Genomic DNA, 26,311 nt, shown 5'->3' with positions numbered 1-26,311 from the left:
AGGCACCAGAATGACTGTCAGCCTCCCACAAAAGAGTGGAAGTCTGGTTTGCTATCCCCTCTTGATGTACTAGTATTTACAGTTATGATTAAGACTGGTCGCCCCACTACTCATGCACAGCTTACACATATCTTAGGGCTTAGGCTGAAGGATGGGGTCTCAGCTGCTGGAAGCCAAATACAGGCAAAAAAAGGAACAAATAGCCTCTGGCATCAGGCAAGAGGCTGCCTGCTGCAAATGGATGGCAAATTCCTGGGGAATGGGATTGCTAAAGGGCATCCCCTCCTTGACCCACAGCCATAATCCTCCCTTGGAGGTGATCATGGGCATCCTCCACGGGCATCCGGGATGGGAAGCAGAGATACCCAGCTCCTGCCATGCCCTCAGCACCACCAGCAGTGTTCAGGGGCATCTCTAGTCTGGTAAGCCCAGCAGCTTGGGGAACACACTGAATCTTCCTGCTGCACAGATAGCTGCTGGCATTACGCTCAGAGCAGCTCTTCTGTCTGCAGCAACTTCACCACGGCTGCCCACTGCGAGAGTGCCTGCTTTGCACTTGAAACGCAGCTCCATCACCAGCATCTCCTCGTGTGTACAGCTCATGTCATGTATTTAAAATTAATTCACAGTGCTTAACACAAAATCCCTTGAACTAAACATAGCATTTGCCGCAGCGTCTTCAGTTTTAGCTGACAAACATTTCTTGCAAACACGTCAGGCACACAGAGCTTCCCAAGAAATAGATGCTTTAACGTTGTCAGTTCTGGGTGAAATGAGTATTTTGATCATCTCTTTGATAATCCTGGGGCTATAAAAGTATCTTCAGGAAATCAGGCTCTCCCCAGTGTGTGTATATATATAAAAATATATACATACGTAGCACACGTGTGTAGCAAACAACTTATGGGATGAGGGGTAGAAAGCTCCCATAGGGTCCGTGTGGCTCCTGCCAGACCACAGCCTTTCATCAGACACAGAATCATAGAATCACCAAGGTTGGAAAAGACCTCCAAGATCATCCAAGTTCAATCTATCACCAATAGTTCTCACTGTGCCATGTCCCCCAACACAATATCTAAACATCCATGCTTCATTTCATTGCATCAAGCATAAGGCTGTGTTTGCCTACACTTTTATTACTAGACACAGTGAAGAAAACTCTGTCTTGTTGCTGAAATAACGGGGTGAGAAGGTGAAGTGTTGCTCACATTCCTGAGCCCATGCATTGGTGAGCAATGCCCTGCCCACAGACACAGAGCTCCAAGCCAACACAGCCTTACAGATCGCTGTGGGGACATGAGTGCCAGCAGGAACTGCCTGTGCTGCTCTGTAATGAGAAGAATTACACCTAAATGACAGCAAAGCCACAAGAGCACTATCAGTCACTCATTTCCAGAAGCAGTCAGTGGGAAAAGCATCGGATGCCCCAGTAGCAATGGCTATAGCACAGCATCCCCACAGTCTCCCTGTCCACCCTGCTCCCTCTGCTAAACCCAAACTCTTAAGAAGCCTCATCACGCATTCAGTAGCTTTGCATTATGTTATCCCTTTGGTAATACATCTGCCTGGTCTCTCCTTACTCTTACTTCTTACTACCAGATGCAATGCAGAGCTGTCCCTTCATTCACAGCATCACCAAACCTCTCCCATATTCAAGCAAACAAAAATCTCACACTAAAAACAGGCCCAACAATTCCTGGTGGGAAGGCCAGGCAGGCAGATAAGACCCCAAGTTATTGAATCCTGCTTTCTTCATATGGCCCATCTGCCACTACACCTTACATACAAAGCATCTTGAAGATAATATAGCAGAAAATAATTTCCTGTAGTGTGCACAGGAGAGAGACTATTACAGCAGTCAGCAAAGGTTAATTAGCAACAATATATATTGCACTGTGACGTCACGCAGCATACTTGTTATTCCCATGCATTCCCTCAGAGAATAAATAAGACAACTCAAAGCTGTGCTGTACAAATTGCTATATGCAATTGCTATATGCCCACGAGGAGCTTCTAATTTTATATACAAACCCATTCCCCTACATGCAAATTGAACCAATGCTCTCACCCCAAGCCTGCAAACTCAAAGGCAGGTTTAAAAATCTTGTAACTGGGGGACCTTTCTGACATTTGGGGGGGAAAAAAAAAAATAAATATGAATTTCAGGACGCAGACCATATTTTTGACAATTCCTTGTGAATGCTGTATGGCATTCCTTATAGTTTCCAATCCTGTATTGCAGCTGGGCTGCAGAGGTGCCTCCATGCAGCACATGCAGAAGGAGCAAACCTGAAGTTGTTCAGGCTGCAGTTGCCACCAGTACCTCTGCTCAAAGCCAAAAAGAGCAGGCATCAGTTTCATCACTTCTTAATCTGTAGGGTAAATATTAAATATAAGATAAATCCAAGAAACTACTGAGAAGAGTTTATCCAAGCTATATTCTCCAAGTCAAGGACTTGTTAATTATTTCCCTAAATATCTGATTTTATGCTGACACATCAAGAAAAAGGTGCTGGGAAAGTCTCTCCATTAACTTCTTGCCTCATTGTCAGGGTGGGAGATCCCTCACTGTAACAAAAAATACAACCTGAATGTACATGGAAACTGCTTCCATCCATCAGAAGGCCCATCTCAGGTCATGGGATGTCATGCTCAGCAAGAGTTCAAGAAGCACCTGGACACCACTCTCAGACACACGGTCTGACTTTTGGGTGGTTGTGTGTAGAGCCAGGAGTTGGACTCAATGGTCCTTGTGGGTCCCATCTGGCTCAGAATATCCTATGATTCTAAATCCCACAGCAAGAGCTATGCCACTACACTGCTGATGGGCACTAACCCTCACCCCACGTTTCTGAGCAGGATTAAGCAACACTGCTTAGCAGGGAGGGCATGAAGTGTGGTTTTCCTCCACAAACACAAGCCCTGCCCATACCACACCACACGGAACAAGGAACATAACACAAGTCCCTGCTCATCACATGCAGTGCATCATTTCAGCATCTTTCTTACCTCCTGTTTCCAGGAGCACCCCTACAGCCTCCAGGCAGCCACCCCGAGCCATACCTGGACCAGTCCCTGCTCTGTGCTCACCAGCAGCCAAGCAGCACCAGGATGCTGTGCTATACTACCTGAACACCATTAATTATTTTGTTTGTGTTTACTGATGTTCTCAGGTTGATCTGTTCAGTGCTAATGAGGCATTTATTCTCAATTAGAAGCCTCTTGCAGAAGTGAGCTGTAATTCCAGTGAGTTTTGCAGATGAATTAATCACAATGCGAGCGCTCAGCCTTCTGCTGGTGCCTCTGCTCTGTGCAACAAGCTCCTATGCTCAACAACAGCCTTTTGAGGATAAATGGGTCCACCTTTTACTCTGTGCACAAGGTACACAGTATAAGGCATTGCATGAATTCCCTCCAGCTTTAAAATCTACCCAGCCTTGGCTGCTGAGCGACACTGCAAGAAGCAGCCGTGAGCAGAGAATTCCTGCACTGCAATGCCTGCTCAAAAAGAAATATTAAATATAAATCTGTGCTATTTCATCACACAACATTAAGTCAGCAATGTTCCACTGTGGGAAATTTCATCCCCATTACTGCGTGCTGCGTGAATTTAAAGCATCTGCAGTATAATGAGAAGATGAAACAAGCTACAGAGAAACACTGGGAATATGCTTAGCACTACAATTTGTGCCCGTTAGATGATTGCATCTAATAGATGTGAGGCGTCATGCTAAAAAATAAAAGGGCAAAAAAGAATGAATTATTGATAGAGCTCCGAGGGGAAGTTTGAAGATATCTATATTTAGGGAGGAAGCCTCCAGGGCCTGCTTTCTCTCTGCTCCTTGTGCTCTGGGTGCCCGCAGCTGGAATGGGTGCAAGCAGGGGCGAGCCATGCAGGTACCCTCCCTGCCACATCTCCCAGGGCTGCCAGCAAAGCACAGTGCTGACGACAAGCAATGTGCAATCTCCTTCTCTTTCTGCCAGAGCCCTGCTCCTCGGCAAGCTCCCAAGCACCCTAAGGCAAGGAGAAGATGTTCAGCTAGCCCCAGAGGACACTGTCAGCTCCAGCTTTTTTCCAGCCAAGTTTTTGTGGTGTAGACACTGACAGTTCCAAGAGCTCCACGTCCCATTCTGAACTGAGAAAGAATCATACAACCACAGAATGGCTGGGTTGGAAGGGATAATCCAGTTCCAACCCCTGCAAAGAAGCAAACTGTTACAGTGAAGATGAGAACCTAGAGACAAGAAACCAAGAAGAAAATGTACCTAATTACTGTGCTTCAGATGCTGGTGAAGAGGCAAAACCCATGAGATATCCTTGGCTTTGTCATGTCACAAAGCAAAGTACATGCAAAACATTGGGAAGCACTTAATAATTTAAACAAGACAAAATGTTCAGCTGCTCTGGCACAGAGGGAGCTGCCAAGGAAGCCTGATGGCCCAGAGATGGGGACATAGGCTCTGCAAAACCTGCCATTGACACCCATCCTGCCATCCACCAGATGTGAGCTTTGGGTGAGGATAGAAAAACCAAAACCTCAGAGCACACCCAATTTGCTTTTTTATTCTCCTGCTCTCACAGTGTGCTTAAGCTCCCTCTGGAAACTCTTAAAAAAACATTGAGAAGAAACATCCCTGCCTCAATCTCAACATGGCTCTTTCATCAACCCCATAAAATAAGTGAGGCAGCCCTGGAACTCAGGTAAACATGGACATAAACTGAAGGGTAGAAAAGCACAAATATTTCAAAGAACAACTAGTTGGTGCACATGAATCGTCTCGGACCAGTTCAAAAGCAGCACATTACACAGTTTCACAGAATCCATCAAGGTTGTAGACAGCCTCGAGGACCATTGAGTCCAACCAGCTTGTTGAAAAAGGACAGCAATGTTGCATGTTCATCTTCTAAAGTACAAAGAGCTACAACTGCATCTGCACCGACCTGCCCTGCAAAACCCTCCTGCAGAACCTTAACGTTACATTGCAGGGCACAGATCTTCACTGTTAGACAGCATTGCTGTCTCAGATGCACTTCCAAAAGGGAACATCAATAGCACCACTTGGAGTTGTCATTTCCCATTAGGAGTAACTGTAATAACGTGAGCTGAACAATAAATCTTAAGGCTAGAGCAAGCCACTTTAGAACCACAGCAATCTACGTCTGCTTCTTTTCCAGCATCACAATTGAGCTGATAGACATCAAAGAAAATAATTCCTGCAATTTACTTCAGTTATCTATTATTCTCACTATTCCTTTTGGTTTCAATATTCTTCCAGTTCTTTTACTGCTTATTATTTCCTTGCATCACCAAAGCATACCTATTGGCACACTCAAGCTCGACCTGGCAGCTGATGATGCCAGCTAACTAACTGGTCAGTTAATCTAATCAACCAGTGCATCACCAGCTGCTGCACAGCCTCAGCTTTCTGAGCACCCCCAGCCTCCTGCACTTAAACACAGATCTGACCACCGGGAGCAGACAGAGCACATTGCAGCCACATTACTTCCTGGACCAATTTTGGCCTCTTTACTGCCTGTCATCTAGGGTAATGATTTCTAAATTAGAGATGTTGCATTTTGGATGTGGTTACAAGCTGGGCAGAAATGTGGTTTTTAATGTGGAAAGTAAAATTACAGTTGAGAAGTGCAAGTGGCACAGGGATTAGCAGCAGACAGAGCCCGACTGGTTGATGGAGGGGGAAAATGAGTCTGCAGCTCTCTGTGCTTAAAGGCAACCCAATCCAGCACTGGAACAAGGATAGCATTGATTCACAGCTCTGTCCAGGCATCATCTTTATTACCCCTGCGCTTCTCTATACTCTGTGGTTGTAATTTTAACTTTAAAGTTGTTCCAACTTCTAGTTATTCTGGTCTCAGAAGCCCTCTGGAAGCCAAAATCAGCCAGAAACCCACAGCTACCCAACGCTGAAAACAACACAGAAGGGAGCAAAGCATCATTGCTCTGATAGAGAAGCTGCTTTGCAATGCAGAACCATGAAATGGCAAATAGCCATCGACAGAAGAGTCACAGAGCACACTGTGGAGCAAACTGACATGGTGGGGACACATGTCCTTAATCGTGGACAATTAGTCACGCCATGTCCTTCGTTATTTACTCAGGGGATGGGAGCTCTCGGCTTCATCCTGAGTTATCAGGCCACAGACACAGATCAATATCATAACAAGGAGCAGAGAAAACCTCGTTAGAAAAATTGCTGCTTGAGGAAACCACCTTGTTTTCGTCTACCTCTGCATCTCTTTGCTATCACTCCCTAGATAAACTAACACAGATAAAAGAGGGACCACTCCTGATGTGACAGGCACCTGAGCAGCAATAGGATCCCACAGATATCCCAGAAACATCACTTCCAGGTGGCATTAGGATTCCTTCTGTAGGCACAGACTGATTTTCCCTCTTTCCCAGGAGGACTCTGTGCTGTATTTTGGTCAAAAGCATTCAAGATTCAAGAAACCCCTGCATGCCAATGATGCTAAGACCTCTTCAATGCATTGTGTATTTATACTGCCGTAGCACTCCCAGACAAGCAGAACACTATTAATGTGTCTGGTTGCTCAGTGCTGTAATGCTATAATGTGATGGAAAATACAGCGATAATAGCAGGGCGGCAAAATCTTTTGCTTCAGCAAATGAGAACCCAAATGAAGCAGCTGCAGGGGCAGAAATAACTGAAAGAAGCTGCTTACCTTCAGAAGGCCTCAGATATGCAGGAATCTCCAACAAGATACCCTTATCTCCACTGCCAACCCTTAAATGAGGTCTGGAAGGGGTTGATCCTGGCTCCAGCCCCTCCTGACACTCAAGAACATTGCATGCACCTGAGCTCCGCTGGGTTGGCCCTGCCTTCCCACCAGGTGCTCAATCACTGCTTCAAGTCATGAATTAGCATTGTTACTACAGGTGCCCAAGCTTTTAAGCCAAGCATTAAGCCCAGGCACTCACTGTAAGCAGCACTAATCCCAAGGCTTCAAAGTGCTGATCTGGAAGAGGAGTTTGAGACAACGACATTGGTCAGGGTTGATACGAAATGCATGGAAATAAGCACATCCCTAAACAATGTGCAAAAGAAAAAAAATCCCAACGTGTTGAATTTTCTGTATTTTGCAGTATTCTGGTGCTGATTCGTGGGATGTCCCAAGATGAAAGGGACCTAAAGAGATCACTGAGCCCAAGTCCAAGCTCCATGCAGACCCTACCCAAAAAACAGACAATACATCTGAGATCATTGTCCAGATGCATCTTGAATTCTGGCACACTTGGTGCCATCACCACTGCCACTGTTCCAATGCCTGACCACCCCCTCAGATAGAACCTTCTCCTGATAGCCAATGGCCAGCAGTGCTCCTGGGTCCATCCATACGGCTGGGATGGTGAAGAAGTGTCTTTCAACATGCAGAAACTCTTAACACCCAGATGAACTCCTGGATATTTTACTTCCACATCGTAGGCAGATGGGAGATAGCAACTCTCCCAGCACCCTTACCTAGCTGCAGAAATCAGAGCAGGCTCCCAAGCACACACTGGTCACTTGGCTGCTGTGTCCATTGGGGGTTGAACTCAATGATTTCTTGAGGTCCCTCCCAACCCCTGCAATTTTGTGATTCTGTGATTCCAATCAGTGCTGTAAGCATAGCAGCAGTCACGGTGCTGTGATCACTTATTCTGCCCCTACGGTCATGCCTTGCCTTGGCAGTGACTTAGCACACAGCATATCTCTGAAAAATCAATGGTTTTTCAATATAAACCACCTCTTGGCAGCTGGAAAGGGCCACGAGGAGCTGCTGTGTGATTTGCTGCATAAGCTGTGCAGTAAAACAAAAGCTGACGTTTGTAATTTGTTTAAAAGTGATCAGAAACAATAAATCCTATCAAAACGCCGTGGATGCTGATAATCAAACCGCAATCAAGGCATTCACTACGAAAGTAATCATTTCACATCAGGCAGGTTTTTCCAAGAACTGGAAACTTTCTGGAAATTCTGAGGCTGAGCCTCAAACCTGTGAGTTCCTGAAGGCCTTCCCACTGAAATACCGTGAAACTACCTTTGTGATATGGAGCCTTTTGGAGGAGCATTTAGGGATCAACTCTTGGGCAACCGAGGAGCTCTCTGACAAGTCGTATGTGACAGGAGATGGGAATCGGGTCAAACAAGAAAGCATTATTTTAGCAATGTTAATTCTACCTCTTTTTGCATTTACTCCCTGTGCTACCAACAAAGCTGTCGATACAAGTCAGAGAACGTGCAGCTGTGTGCCACGAACGCCTCATCCACAAAGCGTGACTGTTTCACAGAATCATGGATGTTCTTGGCTGGAAAAGAGCTCTAAGATCATCACATCCAGCCCCAACCCATCCCCACCACATCGAATGCTATTTGTTTTCAAATGAGCAAAGATCAGGTGTGAAAAAACCCAGTCTTAGAAGCCAACTAACTGGAAAGCTCCATGTGAAGCAGCCAGAATGCACACACCACACCAAATGGGTTTAAAACAGTCAGGTTGAGTTTGCTATGCAATACGTTTTGTGTTTTCTTTAACTAACAGGAGTACTGTGGTGCAGATCTCCAGGGAGTTAATAGGCAAGAAAAAAAAACAAGGTCCATAATGTGATAAATAACGCTGCTTGAGCAGGAAGCTGTTCCAGGACCCGCAGCATCCTCAGCCTCTGATGACACACCCAGATAACACAACCATTTGTAGTCAGAAATCCAACCCACTCACAGCAGTTTGCCCATCACTGGCAAGCTCAGAATGCACTCAGTTCTGCCATTGCCACCTGCTCCCTGCTAATGCCCATCAGCACCATCGGTTCATAACCTCCAAGAGAAAAAAAGAGACAAAACAGCTAATGGAGAAGAAGTCTGGGTTATGTGCCAACACAGCCTCTTTCAGAAAAAGTACATCAGGCACTGCTACTCAGTTATTACAATAATTGCACAGCGAAGGCCCTCTGAGGCATTCTGGAAATGCAGTGCTGCACCCAACATGCCAGTAAGTGAGGAACCTCCTGAAGATGCTTCATAGACAGTCCCACAGCCATAGAGCCATGGAATGGTTGGGTTGGAAGGAGTCTTAAAGACCACAGAACCACGGAATGGTTGGGTTGGGAGGAGTCTTAAAGACCATAGAACCATGGAATGGTTGGGTTGGGAGGAGTCTTAAAGACCATAGAACCATGGAATGGTTGGGTTGGAAGGAGTCTTAAAGACCACAGAACCATAGAATGGTTGGGTTGGAAGGGACCCCAAAGTCCCCCCAGCCCCACTCCTGCCATGAGCTGGCTGACCCCATTAGCTCAGGCTGCCTATGGCCCCATCCATGGCCTCGAACACCTCCAGGGAATCACAGAATCACTAAGGTTGGAGAAGACTTGCAGCAAAGGATGCAGCTCCAGCACCAGACACACCATGCTCCATCTCTCCTCCCTCCCAGCTAAATTGCACTGCAAATCAAGAGGCCACATGGGTGTTTATAAATGCAAAGAACATAATGCTTGCTAAGTTTTAACTATCACCAAAGGGCTCTGCTCTCAGTCAAGCGTGAAGGCCCATTTCGGGAGGGCTGCAAATACATTTCTGCAGAGCAGGAAGCTCGCTTTGCCTGCTTTAATCTGTTTCTTCCTCCAGGTCTGAAGGTGAAAACACACTTAATGATACTTAAACTACAGTGAAGAATCACCCAGTACTGAGACGTGTCCCCTAGGGAGTATCTAAAAATATGAGTAAATAGCTCACAACAACATTAAAATATTCAGCAGCGTGCAGAAAGTGACCTCAGCCCCAATCTGAAGCACTGACTTTGCTCATGATGTTCCCTGAGCCCTATGAATTAAATTGTCCCCGTCTCTTTAATCAAATTGCCCTTGCAAATATGAAACCGCACTGAGATCCATATGTGCTCCAATAGGGCACAGAGCCACTGCAGGGCCTCAGCACACTCAACACCGTGCTACTGTGACAGGCTGCAGCCCAGGAGATGGGATACGTGCTGGGAAATCACGTAAAACATTCACGTGGCTTCCATATGCCAGCTTGGCATGCCACATATGGGCCAGCCCAGCCATCACAGGTTGCACACAAAAACCCAGAGCTGCTCTGCTATCCAAGAAACGTTTAGCTAAAAATCTTCAGTTAGGTTTATGCTTTATATCATTTCGGTGATGGGCAGGATGGCTCCCAGCACCCCGAGTGGTGAGGAAGGACAGACGCCACAGACTGAGCATCCCGAGAGTGGTGATGGCATGGAAGTCAGCAATTAATATGACACAGAGCAGCAAGAAACAGACTCAGCAGACAATTCTTTGCCCTAATGACGATTAATATCTTTAATTTCATTTCACCTGCTTGCCATCCTCCCTTGTCCCCAAGGACCATTCCTCCTTCCAGCAGCCCTTGGTGTGAGCACAACCCAAAACAGCACCCAGGAACCCAGCTGGGGGAGCTCAGACTGCACTTAGGAAGGGTGAAATGCACCTTGCATTACTTGTCCTACTCGACTGATTTCTGCCCCTAGAGCAAAACAAATTCCAGATTTCAGCCATGTATTTTCCCACCAATATCTCCACCTACAACAGACAACGAGATGCATTCACTGAGCGTATCTCCAAGTGTTTTGTGCAACACCACTGATGGCTGGAGATCATCCTAGCGCCCATACCTCAGCAACAGCCTTGCAGGGGCTGTAGAACACTCACACTTTGTTCATTTCAGTTTGATGCAGTGCAAACAAGTATCCTTCCAAAGGCATGACTTTTGATGAATCACTGCTTGTTTAAATTATATACGATGAAAGCAAAGCTTCTGCAGAACTCCAGATTAGAATGACTACCATTTGTCTCTTCTGTATCTCAGAAGACATCTAAGGAAGAAAAGGGAAGAGCCGTGGAGGCTTCAGGCAGTGAAGCTGGGAGCTTTGGGGGTTGTGCTGTGAGCAGGAGGCACACAGCACCTGCTGTGCTTCTCCCGAGCAGCTCTCATGTGATGCTAGCACTGGAAAAAGATGTGCTGAACTGCCCCGACCACAGAATCATATCACAACATTCTAGTGCCTGCTGTACCCCAGCACTGGGTTGGGATTGTCCAGAGCACCCGAGCAGTCTTTTCTCTCCTGCCTTCTGCCCACAGTATGTTTCCTCCTTGCATCCCATCCCCCCCAAGCCAACACAAGATATAAATGGCACAATAAAAGGAAAACAGAGAACAAACACATTTTTCACTCCACCTCCAACTTTGCTCAATGCAAGCGGTGGTTTCCTTACATCTATGCGACCTTGAGAACCACACATAGGAACAATGTTTTAAGAAGCTCTAGAAATTACCCAAACCTATTACCCAAAGACAAAGGTTCGTATTGCTGCTATTGGTTCCCTCGAGTCGCCCCAGTTCTGCAATCATTCACAAGTGGCTGCTCCTGAGATAAACCTTTCCACGGAGACCGCATCTCCGCCATTCATGCTATTCATGCTTCTAAAAGTTAAAAACAGTGGAATGTGCCTTTGATTCCCACTTTCTGCTCGTTCAATTAAAGAACCTGGCAGGCTGTTTGATTTCTTTCATCGGAAAACGGTGTTAAGAGGTTTTCAAAATAACATTTCATGAGTTCTGAGGACACGATGCACGTCCCTGCTGGGCTCATGCCTATTTCAGGCTCATACTACCAGCTCCTCATCCAGCAATGGCAGCTATTTGGAGGCCTCTGTGCTCCCAAAAGCAGGCAGAGGGCTGGGGGGTTCCCAGCCCCTCCAGCTTCACCTGCAAGTTGGGCAGTCCCAGTGCTGGCAGTGGGGCTGGGATGCTCCATCACAACAGCGTGAAACCGGGACAATGGGATGTGAAAATAAACGCTCCCAGCGCTCTCCCAAATTACATGCTATCATAATAATGGAGGGGTTGGTGATATATCAAAAATAATCCAAAATGATTAGCAATTACCCTCGTGAATCATAACCGTCTTTGAATGCTGAAAAGCCATTTGAGCACTTCAGCTGTGAGGCTCCTCCATCGTAGCCAACGCTCCAAAAACCCGAAATAAACAGAGCCTGGAGAACATCCCGAGCATCCCCAGGCGTTCCCATGCAGCCCCCGGGTGGGCACAGAAGGAGCCCGGCCCCACGTCCCCCCTCCTCCTCCACCACAGCAAAGCTCAGAAAGCCCCAAAAATGCACCACGTGTTGGTATCTAAACAACCCGAAGCTGTAATTAAGGAGGGTATGGAAAGCGTAAAGCAATGTTTATATTCCCAGAAATTAAAATGTCAGCGACGAGGCAGTGAAATAATTTAATCAAGTTGGGAGGCATCTATGAGAAATCACTTTTACATGATTTAATGAGAGAGGCATAGGAAATGGTGATTTTAATCAGCCAAGTGGGGCTCGTGAGCAAGAACCGCCCGCTTAGGGAACGCAGCTCGCTTCTCCCAGAGACTGCTCTGTCCCTGCTGACACTCAGCACAAAATTTATTGTACATATTTACCACTTCCCCAAGCCCTGGGTAACGCCGCTCATCGGAAGTTTGAAGCAGAAAACAAAGGCAAAGAAAAACATCAACAAAATCTTGTAATTCAAACTGTGATTTGCAGGAGAGTCAAATGCTGGAGGGTCTCAAAGCAGGCGGGGAGCCCTGATGGTGCCATGGAGCCAAGCCCCAAACCCTGCGGTGGCTCTGCTCTTGGAAAGGATAGATAACAGCAGGACAAGGGGAAATGGTTTGAAGTTGAGGGAGAGAAGATTGAGGTTGGATGTCAGGGGGAAGTTCTTTGCTATGAGAGTGGTGAGGTGCTGGAACAGCTGCCCAGAGAGGCTGTGGATGCCCAGTCCATCCCTGGAGGTGTTCAAGGCCAGGTTGGATGGGGCCCTGGGCAGCCTGGGCTGCTATAAATGTGGAGGTTGGTGATCCTGCATGTGGTGGGGGTTGGAGCTTCGTGATCCTTGAGGTCCCTTCCAACCCAAGCCATTGTATGGCTTTATGATTCTATGATTCTCCTTCATCACGCTCACTTTGCCTTGCTCTGCTTCAGACCAAAGGCAGCTCCTGCCACAGCAATGCAAACAGGAGCAGCACTAAGAGCAGAGCAGGAAACAGATGCTTTTGGCTCTCCTCTCTGATCTGCTGGCTGCCCAGCTCTTGGCTTTGGCACCAGCAGATATCTGAAGACGCAGTGCCCTGTTAACCACAAGGGATGCTGTGGGTCTGAGCACAGCTCTGCAGTACTTTATGGGCACACACAGAAAATAATTTACTTGGAAAACAAAGCAGGAGCATGGGCAGAAAGCACTAGATCTCCTCTTAAACTCCAGAAGCTGAAGAGGTGATGAATACCAAAGGCTCTTCTTTAAATATGCAGCCCTACAATGCATAGCAATTCGTGCTGCCATCAGCCACCGGCCACCCAACCAGCCACCAACACTGCAAAATGACTCAAACTCACCCATTCTCACAGCACAAATGCAGTCTTTTGGGTTTTTAAATCCAATTTCATATTGTTTAAAAATGAATGATGTGGAATAAGGGTGATGGTTTCCCTGCAGGAGGTGATAGAAGGGCAGGGAGTGACTGCCAGGTGGGCAGCTCTGCATTCAGCTCAGCACCTCCTGATTCTGGGATGGGGGAGGAAACACCACTGGAAGGGGACACAGCAGACCACCCTATAAGGTCCCCTCACCATTAAAGCCAACCATAATTCCAGCAAAGCAAGGAACGTGTTCCAACCAAACACCACGCAGTGGGCACTGAGATGGTGACGCAATCTGAATTAATGGCAAAAAGAAGCAACTTCTCACATTTCTCATTCTCCCAGGCAAACTGAAAAGCAGTCAACATTTGTACACAGAACCAAAAATAGGAGCCCAGCTTCTGAACAACTGCGAGTTATTTCTGGCCCCTCCGTCCCACCGCTCTATCCACACCAGCAGAAGGCATTTCAACCCTCTGCTGTGTGCCTGACACCACCAGACCGCCCCGCAGGGCCTTCCTCCTCTACTCACAATATTAAAGATTCTTTAAAACCCTTTCATCCCTCCACGTTTCATCGAGATAGAACTCACTGTGCTCGATTTTACCCAATATTCATCTCATCTCACAAAACTAGGTCACAACATTTGCAAGCTTACATGAGTTAGGCTTTATAAATCCAGAAAACACCTCCTGTTTTTCTTGTTCTGTGTATGTCTACGTTGAAAAATAAAACATCTGTGGATTATAGCAACACACGGCTTCCTGTTCCAAATTCTGATGGGCTATTTACAAAATCCCTTTTCTTCGGGCAGCAGTATTTTGAGACCGTCCTGCTGAACAGTCCTGGAGCTCCCTGGGCAGCATCAGCCTGGCAGCCCCAACATGAGGCAGCTGAGCAATGCACTGCAGTTTTCTTGAAAAGCAGCGAGGATTCTTAGCTGCTGCTATGGCCTCGCTGGTGCTGAAGGCTGACGTTACTGAAATGCTGTAGCCTGACTTTCTGTGGGATTGCCACCCATGTGAGCAAAGCTGTGCAGCACAGAAATGCTGGAAAAATGGTAAAGACATTCAGAGTATCCCCACTAAGCATCCTTCTGATGAAGCCAGAGAGCAGAAAGTAAAGCAGGGCATGGCAGCAGCTCCCAGCCCCGGCCTGACCACAGCTCCAGTACCCAGGTGCTGCTGTAGGACACACAACCGTACCACTGAGCAGTGCTGCAGGACACTCAGCCATACCATTGGGTGATGTCAAAAAACACCCAACTGTACCATGGGTGATGCCACAGAACACCAAACCGTACCACTGAGCAATGCTGCAGGACATCCAACTGTACCATGGGGTGATGTCAAAAATCACCCAACTGTACCATGGGGTGATGCCAAAAATCACCCAACTGTACCATGGGGTGATGCCAAAAATCACCCAACTGTACCATGGGGTGATGCCAAAAATCACCCAACTGTACCATGGGGTGATGCCACAGAACACCAAACCGTACCACTGAGCAATGCTGCAGGACATCCAACTGTACCATGGGGTGATGCCAAAAATCACCCAACTGTACCATGGGGTGATGCCAAAAAACACCCAACTGTACCATGGGGTGATGCCAAAAAACACCCAACCATACCACTGAGCAATGCTGCAGGACATCCAACCCTACCATGGGGTGATGCCAAAAATCACCCAACCATACCATGGGGTGATGCCAAAAAACACCCAACTGTACCATGGGATGATGCCAAAAAACACCAAACCATACCACTGAGCAATGCTGCAGGACATCCAACTGTACCATGGGGTGATGTCAAAAATCACCCAACTGTACCATGGGGTGATGCCAAAAATCACCCAACTGTACCATGGGGTGATGCCAAAAAACACCCAACTGTACCATGGGGTGATGCCAAAAAACACCCAACCATACCACTGAGCAATGCTGCAGGACATCCAACCCTACCATGGGGTGATGCCAAAAATCACCCAACCATACCATGGGGTGATGCCAAAAAACACCCAACTGTACCATGGGATGATGCCAAAAAACACCAAACCGTACCACTGAGCAATGCTGCAGGACATCCAACTGTACCACGGGATGATGCCAAAAATCACCCAAGCATACCATGGGGTGATGCCAAAAAACACCCAACTGTACCATGGGGTGATGCCAAAGGACACCCAACTGTACCACTGAGCAATGCTGCAGGACACTCAGCCACACTATTGGGTGATGCCAAGACACCCAACCGTACCATGATGTCAAAGGATACTCAGCCACACCAAAGGCAATGCTGCAGGATCTAATGGTGTCGTGTTTTGTCCTCCAGGAAATCCTACCCGAGCACAAGCAGTGACACTGAGAAAGGAAACAGGGATTTTGCCACCTCACACAGAGCATTGCTTTGGTAACAAATACATTTCCAAAAAAATCAGTCGAATATTTTCACTTTGAATGTAATAAATACATTTCCAAAAAAAAAAAAAGAAAAATCACTGAATTATTTTTACTTTCAATGAAAATAAGACTTTGGCCGTCTGGAAATATTCACATTTTAATCAAGCATGGCCTTCAGCAGGCAGCCTGAGCAGCAGCAAGCCCTGCAGGGCGACATCTGCACGGCGGAGCATCTGCTCCACGACTCACCCGTGGTTTCCACGATGCCCTCCAGGATGACGACGATCTCGAACTGCTCCGTCTGCATGCTGCGCTGGGACAGGTCGTAGAAGGGGCTCTTGGCATCGATGACGTGGCAGATGGTGAGCGGTGAGACGAGGAAGAGCTGGTCGGCACCTGTGCTGAAGCCCACGTCCAGCTCCAGCTGGTCCAGCGGCAGGAACTCACCCTCGGGTGTCTGGCGGGACTGGGGGAGAGCAGAGGGACAGGGGTCAGGGTGGGAGGAAGGCCCCGAGCCCCAAATCAAGGCATGAGCTCACACAGCACCCACAGACCATACCGAGGGCTCCCTGCCTCTCTACTCCTCACTCTATTTCTCTTCACGGCGCTGTGAATAGGAAGGAACAGAACATCACACCCCTTCCCAAGCATTATTTTTATTACAGTTTCTCATTAGTCTCTATTTGGGTTTAAGAAAAGCTTTGTGAATTTGTGTTTGCCATACGTAGAGCCCCAAAATAACAGGCAGCACTGCCTGAAATGCATTTCCACCATTGCCCACAGCGTGCCCCGTGGAGCCCCACGGCCGGGTGGGAGCTACAGAGAGACTGCAGGAAAAGGGAGAGAGCAGAACAGAAAGGGATTAAGCGCCTCGCTGGGATTTGGTTTCTATTTTTAAAATATTCACAGAACGTGGCTGGATTGGAAGATGTAATCCCAGCGAAACAATGATGTCTCCCAGTGCCCCGGAGTTCCAGCTGAGAGATGGGCTTTCATCCGTGCATGTGAGCACTGCGACCCATTGCACCCACATCGCCCTGCCCAGCACCACGGCTTCACGCACAGAGCCAAGGAACACATAGAGCACATCTGCACAAACATCTGCCCGGCTCCCGAAGGCTCCTTCCCTCCTGAGAAGTCTGCTGCTTTTCAGCCAGAAGGCAGAAGCTGGGCAAGGCAGCCAGCACAGCATGCAGACAGGGTGAGGAGCAGCACGGTGCCAGCAGGATGCCAGGGAGCTGCCCAAAATGTGGGTGCAGGGCAGGAACCTGAGGACAGGAGGTGGTGAAGGCTGAGGTGCTGATTGCAAGGAGACGTTGCCTTACTACAGACATCGTAACCGAGAGAGGATCAATAAAAATGGGTGTTAAAGAGAATGCGGTACTTTAAGGACACTGGAAAAGGAAATGTATCCAATTTGATGTGCTGACAGAGGAAGAAAATGATGGGGGAAAGGTTAAAAACAGGCAAATTGCTGTGCCCTACTGCAGCTCCTCTGGGGCCCCAGGAAACCCATCCCAGGCACCGTCACAGCTGCTCCGGAGCGCCAGGCAGGATTGAGCTCAGGGCATAACCACCCCCATCATGCACCATTTTGCTGCTCTGGTCAATACACTTGTGGAGAAAAAAGCCCTTGGGGGACTGTTCTGACCCAGCATCACATGGGCACCAAAGCACAGCACTGCCAGCGTTCCTCTCAGCTCTTCACAACCACGGAGATCCATTCTGCAAAAGGAGCTCCGCCACGAGCGAGGCTTTGCAGTAATTCTGTGCTAGCATTTCCATTACGGCTTGCTTGTTTCCCTACACCATCTTCTTAGCAGGGAGAAAAAAATAACAACAAAGCAATTCGCAGGCTTTCCAACTGTCCATAGCATCTACCAGCAGGACAACGTGGAAAGCAGCAGGGCAGCAGCAAGCAGGCACAGCTCTGCACTGCTCTCCACTGAGCGCACATTGCGGTGCCCATGGACAGAACTCCCAGAGGAGCACTTTCACAGCACAGCTTCTGCCCCGGGCAACCATCACCACTTTGTCTGAAAAGCCACTGAGGCACCATTCACTTTTAGAAGAAAAAACGAACAAACAAAGAAACAAAAAACAGCAGCAAAGCTTTCTGCTCTTGGGTCCTTCCAGCATTATCACAGAGCAGGACTTCTGTGGAGGCAGCACAGTTTGCATGGAGCCACACCAAGTGCTAAGCACCAACTTTCAAAATTCCACTGGAATTGTTCCATTCGGACATAAACAGAGCTGTTTGGTTTTTTTTTTTACATCTGTGATAGAAAGGACCCTCTCAGCCTCTCCAAAGCCATATGGACACGGCTCATTCCATGTGCAGAGCAGGGCGGTCGCCGCAGTGCGCTCCAAGAAGCGGGGCTGCTCCCGGAGCTCAGTGCACACTGTGCCACCATCCAACTTCTGACATGAGCCAGTAACAGGGGTTCACTCCTATCAGCACAAGAGAGCCACAGCCCCAGCCGACTGCTCAGAAAGAAAGGACCAAGAACGGATGTATCCGCTCAGAGCATCCCCAGCACCATCCCAGCCCCGTTATTTGGGATGCAGTGAGGGCCCTGCTTGGTGCAAGCAGCAGCAATGCTGCCCAAAAACCCCACCAGCAATACCCATTGGGGTCAAAGCACTGCACCTTCTGATGCCTCCAAGCAAAAGGCAGCTGCGCATTGCTGGGGCCAGGTGCAGCAGATGGAACAAGAGCATCCCTCACATGCAGAGGGGGCTGCCTCAGAGAGGGGCCCCCAGAACACCCAGCACCACATCCCCCACAGCTAGGAAATGTGCAGGGTGCTCTGTGTGTGCCAAACATCACCTAAGCCATCCCCTTCCACCCACTGCACATTTATTTCAGCTCATCTATATATAAAACCATAATAATGAGTCTCAAATAGATATTCAATTTTCCTTGGTAATGCCTCACACTTATTTTTCCTTAGACACGCAGGGCCATTAGCGTGGCTTTTGCACATCTAACCCTGACATTCAGCTGTCTGTGAAGTTCATGCACCACAGAAATGAAGTTCTCTCTAGCTGGAGCCTCCAGGAGCACAGAAATGTGCCAGAAAGGCAAACAGGTTCCTTTGAAAATACACACCAAGCAATTCCAGCTAACAAGCAGTTACCTCTCAGAGAAAGAATCTAGTATCCGATAGGCATTTACATGTGAAACAGTGTGGAATGTAAACATTATTATATGGGGATGATGCTTCAGGAAGAAATCCTTTACCCAGAGGCAATGAGGACGTGGCACTGCCCAGAGCTGTGGTGCCCCATCCCTGGAGGTACCCAAGGCCGTGGATGGGCCCTGGGCAGCCTGAGCTGGGGGGCAGCCAGCCCACGGCAGGGCTGGGGCCGGGGGCTGCGAGGTCTCTTCCAAGCCAACCACACCATCGTTCTATGACCTTTAAGGACCCTTCCAGGCCAACCATTCTGTGATCGTATGATGTCTGAGGTCCCTTCCAGCCCTGGGAGACACAGACGGGGTGTCCCGTGGCTCTGTGATACGAGCCTACGGCAGTGCCTTACCTTGAGCAGCTTGCAGCGGATCTGCGCCGAGACCATATGGCTGTTGCGGAGGTTCCCCACGCGGAACATGAGGGTGAGCTTGCCGTCCCGCATGGAGATGGCCGCGTGCTCGCTGAACATCAGGGTCTCAGCCCTCTTCTTGGGCTGGGACATCTTGATGAACATGCAGCCGATGAGGAAGGCGTCCACGATGGAGCCCAGGATGGACTGGAAGAGGAAGAGGATGATGCCCTCGGGGCATTTGTCCGTGATGTAGCGGTAGCCGTAGCCGATGGTGGCCTCGGTCTCGATGAAGAAGAGGAAGGCGGAGGGGAAGTTGTAGACGTTGGCCACGCAGGGGGTGTAGCTGTCGTCGTGAGCCTTGTTCAGGTCGCCCCGCATGTAGGCGATCACCCACCACATGGAGGCCATGAAGAGCCAGGCCACGGTGTATGTGAGAACGAAGATGAAGAGGTTCCAGCGCCACTTGAGGTCCACCAGCGTGGTGAAAAGGTCGGACAGGTACCGGCTGGTCTCACCGCCCAGGTTCCCGTGCTGCACGTTGCACCGTCCGTTCTTATCCACGAAGCGCTGCCGCTTCCCCCGCGGGGCCGCCCGGGGCGGAGGCAGCCCCCCTCCGCTGGCCGAGGTGCTCACCACCTGGTACTCATCGCCCAGCTTCCTCCTCAGCGCCGACATGCTCCGCTCCGCTCCGCGCGGCACCGCACCGCACCGCGCCCCGGCGCCGCCGCTCTGCGGGCGCGGAGGCACCGCTTTGCGCGGCCGCCACCCACGCGGAGCCGCCGGCAGAGGCGGTGCGGGGCGGCCCCGGGCGGTGCGGGTACCGCCTCTCCCAGCACCGCCCATCAGAGCATCCTCCCCGCCTCCTCCTCCGCAGTGCCCCGCGGAGCAGCGGGCTGCGCTCCGGGACGCGCGGGTACCAAGAGGTGCAAAGCTAGCGGGAGGGATGGGGAGCTCGCAGCCGCTGTGCGCTCGAGCTGCCGGCAATAAGGCACGCTGAGCGATGCGGCCGGGAGAGCCCCGATGAGCGGTGGCCGCGCTGACCTTCTCTCGCTGACCTTCTCTCCGTGCCCGACCCCGGGGGCAGAGGCGGTACCCGGAGCGCACTGAGGGGGGACACGTCAGAACGAACGTCGCACCACCACACATCGCACGTTTTCAAACCGGGAGCAAAAACAGAACTTCCAGTCACATTTCCAATCACGTCTGGGTACGGGGGACATTTCGGGGATTTCATTAGAGCTTTACGACAGCTTATGCAAACTTCATTTCCCCTTCGCTTCCCCTTCCCAGTGTCTGACTGCTCGACGGAGAACTGCCTCCTAAACCCAGCCCTACCCTCCCCGGCACAAAGTGAGGCCGTCACCTCCCGTCCTATCGCTGGTTACATCATTAACCCCAACGCTGCGGCTGCAGGAGCCACGTCAGTGCAAAGGAAACTATTTTCTCCTAATTGCTGCAATTCAATTCACCCAATTCTTCTTGCTCCTGGAGAGACTCGCAGACTGAGAACATCTGTCTCCTGTCGCGTGCGATGAGGTAAGGAAACAATGTGAGCGGGGAAGAGAATGACAGATGCTCAGCAATGTCCTTCAGCACAGGAATGCTGCTGGAGAGAAGCTGGAGAAAAGGCTGCCCTGGAATCCACGGCCCCGCTCGGTGCTGCCAGGAGCTCCACAGTGCCACTGCAACTGTAAGAGAAGGTCAAGGCACCATGGAACTGCCTCGTTCTCATTCCCTCTGCACCACACGGTGCCATACCCGGCTTCCCAACTGAGCCCAGATCCCAGCAGTGATGCCATTAGGAAAAGCCCAGAACCCTTTTCCCATCCAAACCACAAACGGATTATTTCTCAGCAATTAGGTGTGCTGCTGATACAAACAGTGATGCTGGCAGCAGAAGGAAACACTCATTGGGATGCAAAGCCACTCAGGAAACCCATGTGGGGGTTTCCAATTCAAATTCAAATCGAGTTCCTAAATGTTCTTAGGTTGCAGAACAGAAAATTCCACCGTGAATCATCAGATTGGTTCATAAGCAAATACAAGCTCAAATCAGGGGATAAAGGCAGCTAAGGAAGTGCAAAGCTGAGAGAGACATCCCAAAGTTCAAACCAGCTCCACCACTTCCCTTCTTGAAAATCTGTCCCGACTACCTGCCCTACCATTTACATTTCTGCCCCAACCTTTTATCCCTTTGCTCTCCCATGGCTTAACGTGTTATGAATGGAAGTGAGGAGCTGTGCCAGCACAGCACAGATTTGGCACATCAGCCCTGAGCTGTACGGAACCAGCAGGCAGCACTGCTCCATTTCTGATTCTGTCTGCATTTGTTGCTTGTTTGCTTTCAGGACCGGATGGATATGAATAGTGATAGGACAAGGGGGAACGGTTTTAAACTGAGACAGGGAGGTTTAGGTTGGATATTAGGAGGAAGTTTTTCACCCAGAGGGTGGTGAGGCACTGGAACAGGTTGCCCAAGGAGGCTGTGGATGCCCCATCCCTGCAGGCATTCAAGGCCAGGCTGGATGTGGCTCTGGGCAGCCTGGGCTGCTGGTTGGTGACCTGCACACAGCAGGGGGTTGGAACTGGATGAGCATTGTGGGCCTCTGCAACCCAGGCCATTCTATGATTCTGTGAAATGCAGTTCAGTAATGCAAAGGGCACAGCACTGACCCATAGTGCACACAAGTTAAGCATGGTAGAGGCAGCCAATTACAGAAGTCCAGCAGTGTGCTCAGAAAACAAAATCAATCTTCTTTTCAGATAAACAGTTACAGCAGAAATGCAGCAAACATCCTTTTCTACAGACAATAAATGGTTGTTAGCTGAAGACAGGCATCCAAATGATCTTTACATTTCCCATCGGTGCTATTAACAAACACACATTTTCCAATAAAACGAGCGTAAATCACAGCCATAAATCACTGCAGCGGGGCTGGGGAGCATTGCACAGGGAGTGGGGGGGGGTCCAGCCCCACCTGGAGCCAGCACAGCACCCAGCTGTGGGCACAGCACCCAGTGTAGGTGGTGCAGCTCTGGGATCTGCTCCCAATTCACCACGGGCCGTGGTGAATTGTGAATTGCATGAGCAGTGTCCTCACCTCTGCCATAGAATCACAGTCATTAGGACTGGAGAAGCCCTCCAGCCTGCAGCACAGCTGACACAGCACATGGGATCACAAAAAGGTGAAACTTTTGGTTTGATCTGTATGGATCTGTGTCCTCTACCTGCTCAGTACGCACCAGTGCTGCACCAGCAGCTCATTTTCTGTTTGCCAACCGCAGGCACTCAGCTCCTGCCATGTCCTCCCATGGGCAGCACCAAGCCTGAAGTCTGCACGGCACAGCGCTGACATTTGATGGAAGAAAAAGATTCACAGGAGCTACAAAACCAGAAAGAAGCGTCTGCTCTTCCAGCACTCCGGCTTCCCTTAGAAATGTATTTTCAAAGCTACAGTGCCGGAGAGCTGACCTGGGGTCATTTGTAGGCTTTTATGAGCTTCTTATTTGAAGTCTCAAACCATGAATTCTTCCCTAAATAAACTCACACCTCACAAAAATGTGCAGTTAGTGCTCCGGAACGTGGGCAGCTAAAAATACACCCAATTATCTCTGCTTGAAATGTCAGCACAGACAGGTCTGCAAACGAGTCCTTTCCCATCACATCTTAAATAACGGAGCAGAGACGAAAGTTGGATCTGCTTCTGGCACTTGGGAGAGCAGCGAGTGATGCTGGATGTGGCCGGGCTTCTTGGAAGAGCTTAAAGGAAGGAAGAAAAAAGTAATAAATAGAGAAAAGTGTGTCTTTGTGGAGGGCTTCCTGCTGGCTTTGGGTGCCAGGAGCTTTGCAACCCTCTCGACCCCGAGGAGCTCAACGTGCAATACTCTGCTGGGATGCGGGCAGCACTGCAAACACTGTGGGGAGTAAAAGAATAAAAGAAAAGCTTATTTAGCCCATCTCTAGGTAAAACATAATAAAGCTGGGTATGCTGAGACAGAGCTTTTCCAGAGAGATGCTCAGAAGGATGCTATTGAAATGAGCTCACCTGCAAGACCAAGGGAGATGTGTTACTGAGGCAGGTGTTAGCATGGAGCACCAGGATGCAAAATGGAATCATTGGCAATGGAAGTCATCCCCAGGGATGTCTGCATGCAGAATTCATAAAGCACTGCTCTCTCAATTCGCTCACAGCAAAGCGAAACATCTGCAGCAGTTACACTGATATCCAAGCTGTCTTTGCTGAGCAGATCCAAGAAATGGCCCCAAGCTGTTGTGGAGGGGCAGGAACGAAGGATGCCCGAGCAAACCAGGTGAGGGGATGAGTCTGATGTGAAATATTGGCACAAGGCAGAATTTCTGCCTGATGTGCTGGCAACAAATAGAAGTGGGCAACTGGAAACGGGCAAGGAGGAGGTGGGTGAGGCCTTACCCTGCACGACCTGCTGGTAATGTTACATATACTTCAGCTGCCTCCGTGCATTTCCTTCCTGACTTTGTCATTAATGACCATCAGCACTGAAGGAAGGGCTCACACTGCAAGGCTTCTCTTTCCCTTGTAGTGCGAAATTAGGACAGACAATACGTGCTTTGTTCACTCATTCCTTACTCCTAACCTCAGGGCTCTCAAAAACGTAGTTTTGTATGTATGGAATATAAATCCTTCCTTTCTTTCTGCCTTTGCACCTAGGAAATGCCAAAGAAAGCTTTGCTACGCTTCAAAACTGTGTGATTTAAAATACATTTTCCTCACATCTCAGATGTATTTCAGAAACACGCAGCTCCCACTGCAGTTCCTGGGATGTCAGAACCTCAATACATTTCCATCCCTCACTACTCAGTTTTGATTAAAAGCAAGCCCTGCTATTTCTAGTGCTTGCACGCAAGCCAGTTGATCTTAAGAAAATAAAATGTTCCAGAAGAGGGAATAACGAGCCCTCCAGGAGCACCTCCCTGCACCCCAAGGAAGGGGATTCTCACCAGCAGCCCAATTTACATCCACCAAAACCCCCCCTCATTGCCACCAGAGCACAGGAAATGTGCCCACGGAATCACAGAACCATTCAGGTTGGAGACCTTTAGGATCCCCAACCCAACCCAACCCAACCCCACCAAGCCCCCTGGGCAGACTGTGCCAGTGCCCAACTGATCTTTAGAGAAGTTCTTCCTCAATCCCAGCCTACCCTTAAGGCAAGCCTGGAGCAAACTGCAATGAAAAATTAAGATATGCTGAAAAACAGCAACATTCATATATATATATACATGTATGTATATACATACAGCTATACAGAATGTAGCTGTATCTACGGATTTAGTATATTAGAGACAAAAAGCTCTATGAAGGTCTCACTTCATCTGCTTTGCAAATGCAGGAGCTCCTTACAGTATATTCTTCCAACCCAGTTCTCACAGCCCTCCCATACATTTTGCTGGAAGATAATTCCATTTGACAAATTTTGAAATGTTAAATACTACAAAGCATTTACCAACCTTAGCGCTTCCTTAGCACGTTTCCTCCCTTCTCTCCCCATTCTTTCCGAACATATCTGGCTGTTTAGGTGCGCCCAGCCAGCACAACGCACTGGCTGAATCACTTCTCTACAAATGGGTTTTTTGGGTTCCTTGGAGGCCTTCTGACCCACCATGTCCTTTCCAGCCTACTGCTTCCATTAGGTTCATTCTACTCAGTAAACTCTCCTTTAAGGAATTTTCCTTCGGCTTCTCGTTGCAATGGAAAGTAAGACCTACATCCGCAGAATTGCCTGGTGAGGTCCCAGAGAGCTGCCTCCAGGGAGTGTCAACACAGACCAGCATGGCTGTTTCTTCTTTCTTTTTTTTTTTTTTAATTCCTGTGTGGTAAAAAGGTATTTCAGAATTAGAAAAATGGTAAATAAAGCAAAACGTGTTCTCACATGCAGACCATACAAGAAGTTATCTTCACAGCTTTGGCTAGAGATCACTTATGCAGAGATGGATAAAATACGGGGTTGCAGCTTGGTGGTTTCTGAGCATCCTGCTCTGGCACGTGAAGACCACGAGGTTCACCTCCAATATAATGCAGAGCCAGATACCGATTTTCTCTCAATCTCCCTGACCTCAGGAGGTGCAGACAGAGGACAGGGGGGCTGAGGCATTGGGGTGAGCAGCGAGCAGCCCCTGGCACGTGGCCCTGCCACCAACCCGTCCTGCAGTGAGTGCAGCACCCAGACAGAGCCGTGCAGGGAAAGGAGAAGCCGGCTGCGTCGCTGAGGGTTGAATTAAGGAGTACCAATTTAATCACTTCCAGGCATGACTCATTCCCTATGTCACCTGGCAGACGACGAGGGCGTATCAAACAATGAATGGAATCGCCCCACTCAGATGGCTGGGGCTCTGAGCAGAGGAGTTGTGCTGGCTGTGCAGACTGAACCCACGGCTCACGTATCCCATTGAGCACAGCCTTATTAGTAGTGATGGTGGGTGATACCAGGCAGGGCTGGGACAGCTCTTGCAGCCTTGGCATGTCCCCAACCATGAATTAAATGCCAACGCATTTCATGGTGATTTTCTTAAGGGCTTGACCCTCAGGAATTTTTATCTCCATGTAACTCCCAAATGTACCTCAAAAGAAGAGAGAGAAACACACACAGTTTGGTTTTGTTTTTTTTTTTTCCTCTTTCTAATGAAAAATGAGATGCTGGTTGTTTCCCTCGCTGTAATTATAGCCCCATTACCAATCCTAACTATTAACGCTTCTGCAAAATGCAAAAAGAAACATACCTCTGCCTGCACTCATTACTCACAAATAGATTATTTTATGATTCATCTAAATGATTCACATACTATAATTAACATGAGCTCTACAGTTAATTGCATCTCTGTGAAATAGTTTAATAATCAGAGTAGTAACTTGACGGG

General features: G+C 48.8%; 1 protein-coding gene across 1 annotated transcript in view; it reads right to left on the bottom strand.

The window, feature by feature from the left end:
* KCNJ3 (potassium inwardly rectifying channel subfamily J member 3) overlaps positions 1 to 20,232 on the bottom strand; it is a 31,851-nt gene extending 11,619 nt beyond the window's left edge. The window contains exons 1-2 of the mRNA XM_010714083.2: positions 19,414 to 20,232; positions 16,120 to 16,336 (exon numbers count right to left, since the gene is read on the bottom strand). Of these exons, the coding sequence (XP_010712385.2) occupies positions 16,120 to 16,336; positions 19,414 to 20,091 (895 nt within the window). The 5' untranslated portion in view covers positions 20,092 to 20,232. The remainder of the gene's footprint in view (positions 1 to 16,119; positions 16,337 to 19,413) is intronic.
* Between the last annotated feature and the right edge of the window lie 6,079 nt (positions 20,233 to 26,311).

This window comes from Meleagris gallopavo, chromosome 7 (assembly GCF_905368555.1).
Source record: "Meleagris gallopavo chromosome 7, MGAL_WU_HG_1.1, whole genome shotgun sequence".
Classification (NCBI taxonomy): domain Eukaryota; kingdom Metazoa; phylum Chordata; class Aves; order Galliformes; family Phasianidae; genus Meleagris; species Meleagris gallopavo.
This window is presented reverse-complemented; position numbering and strand designations above follow the sequence as displayed.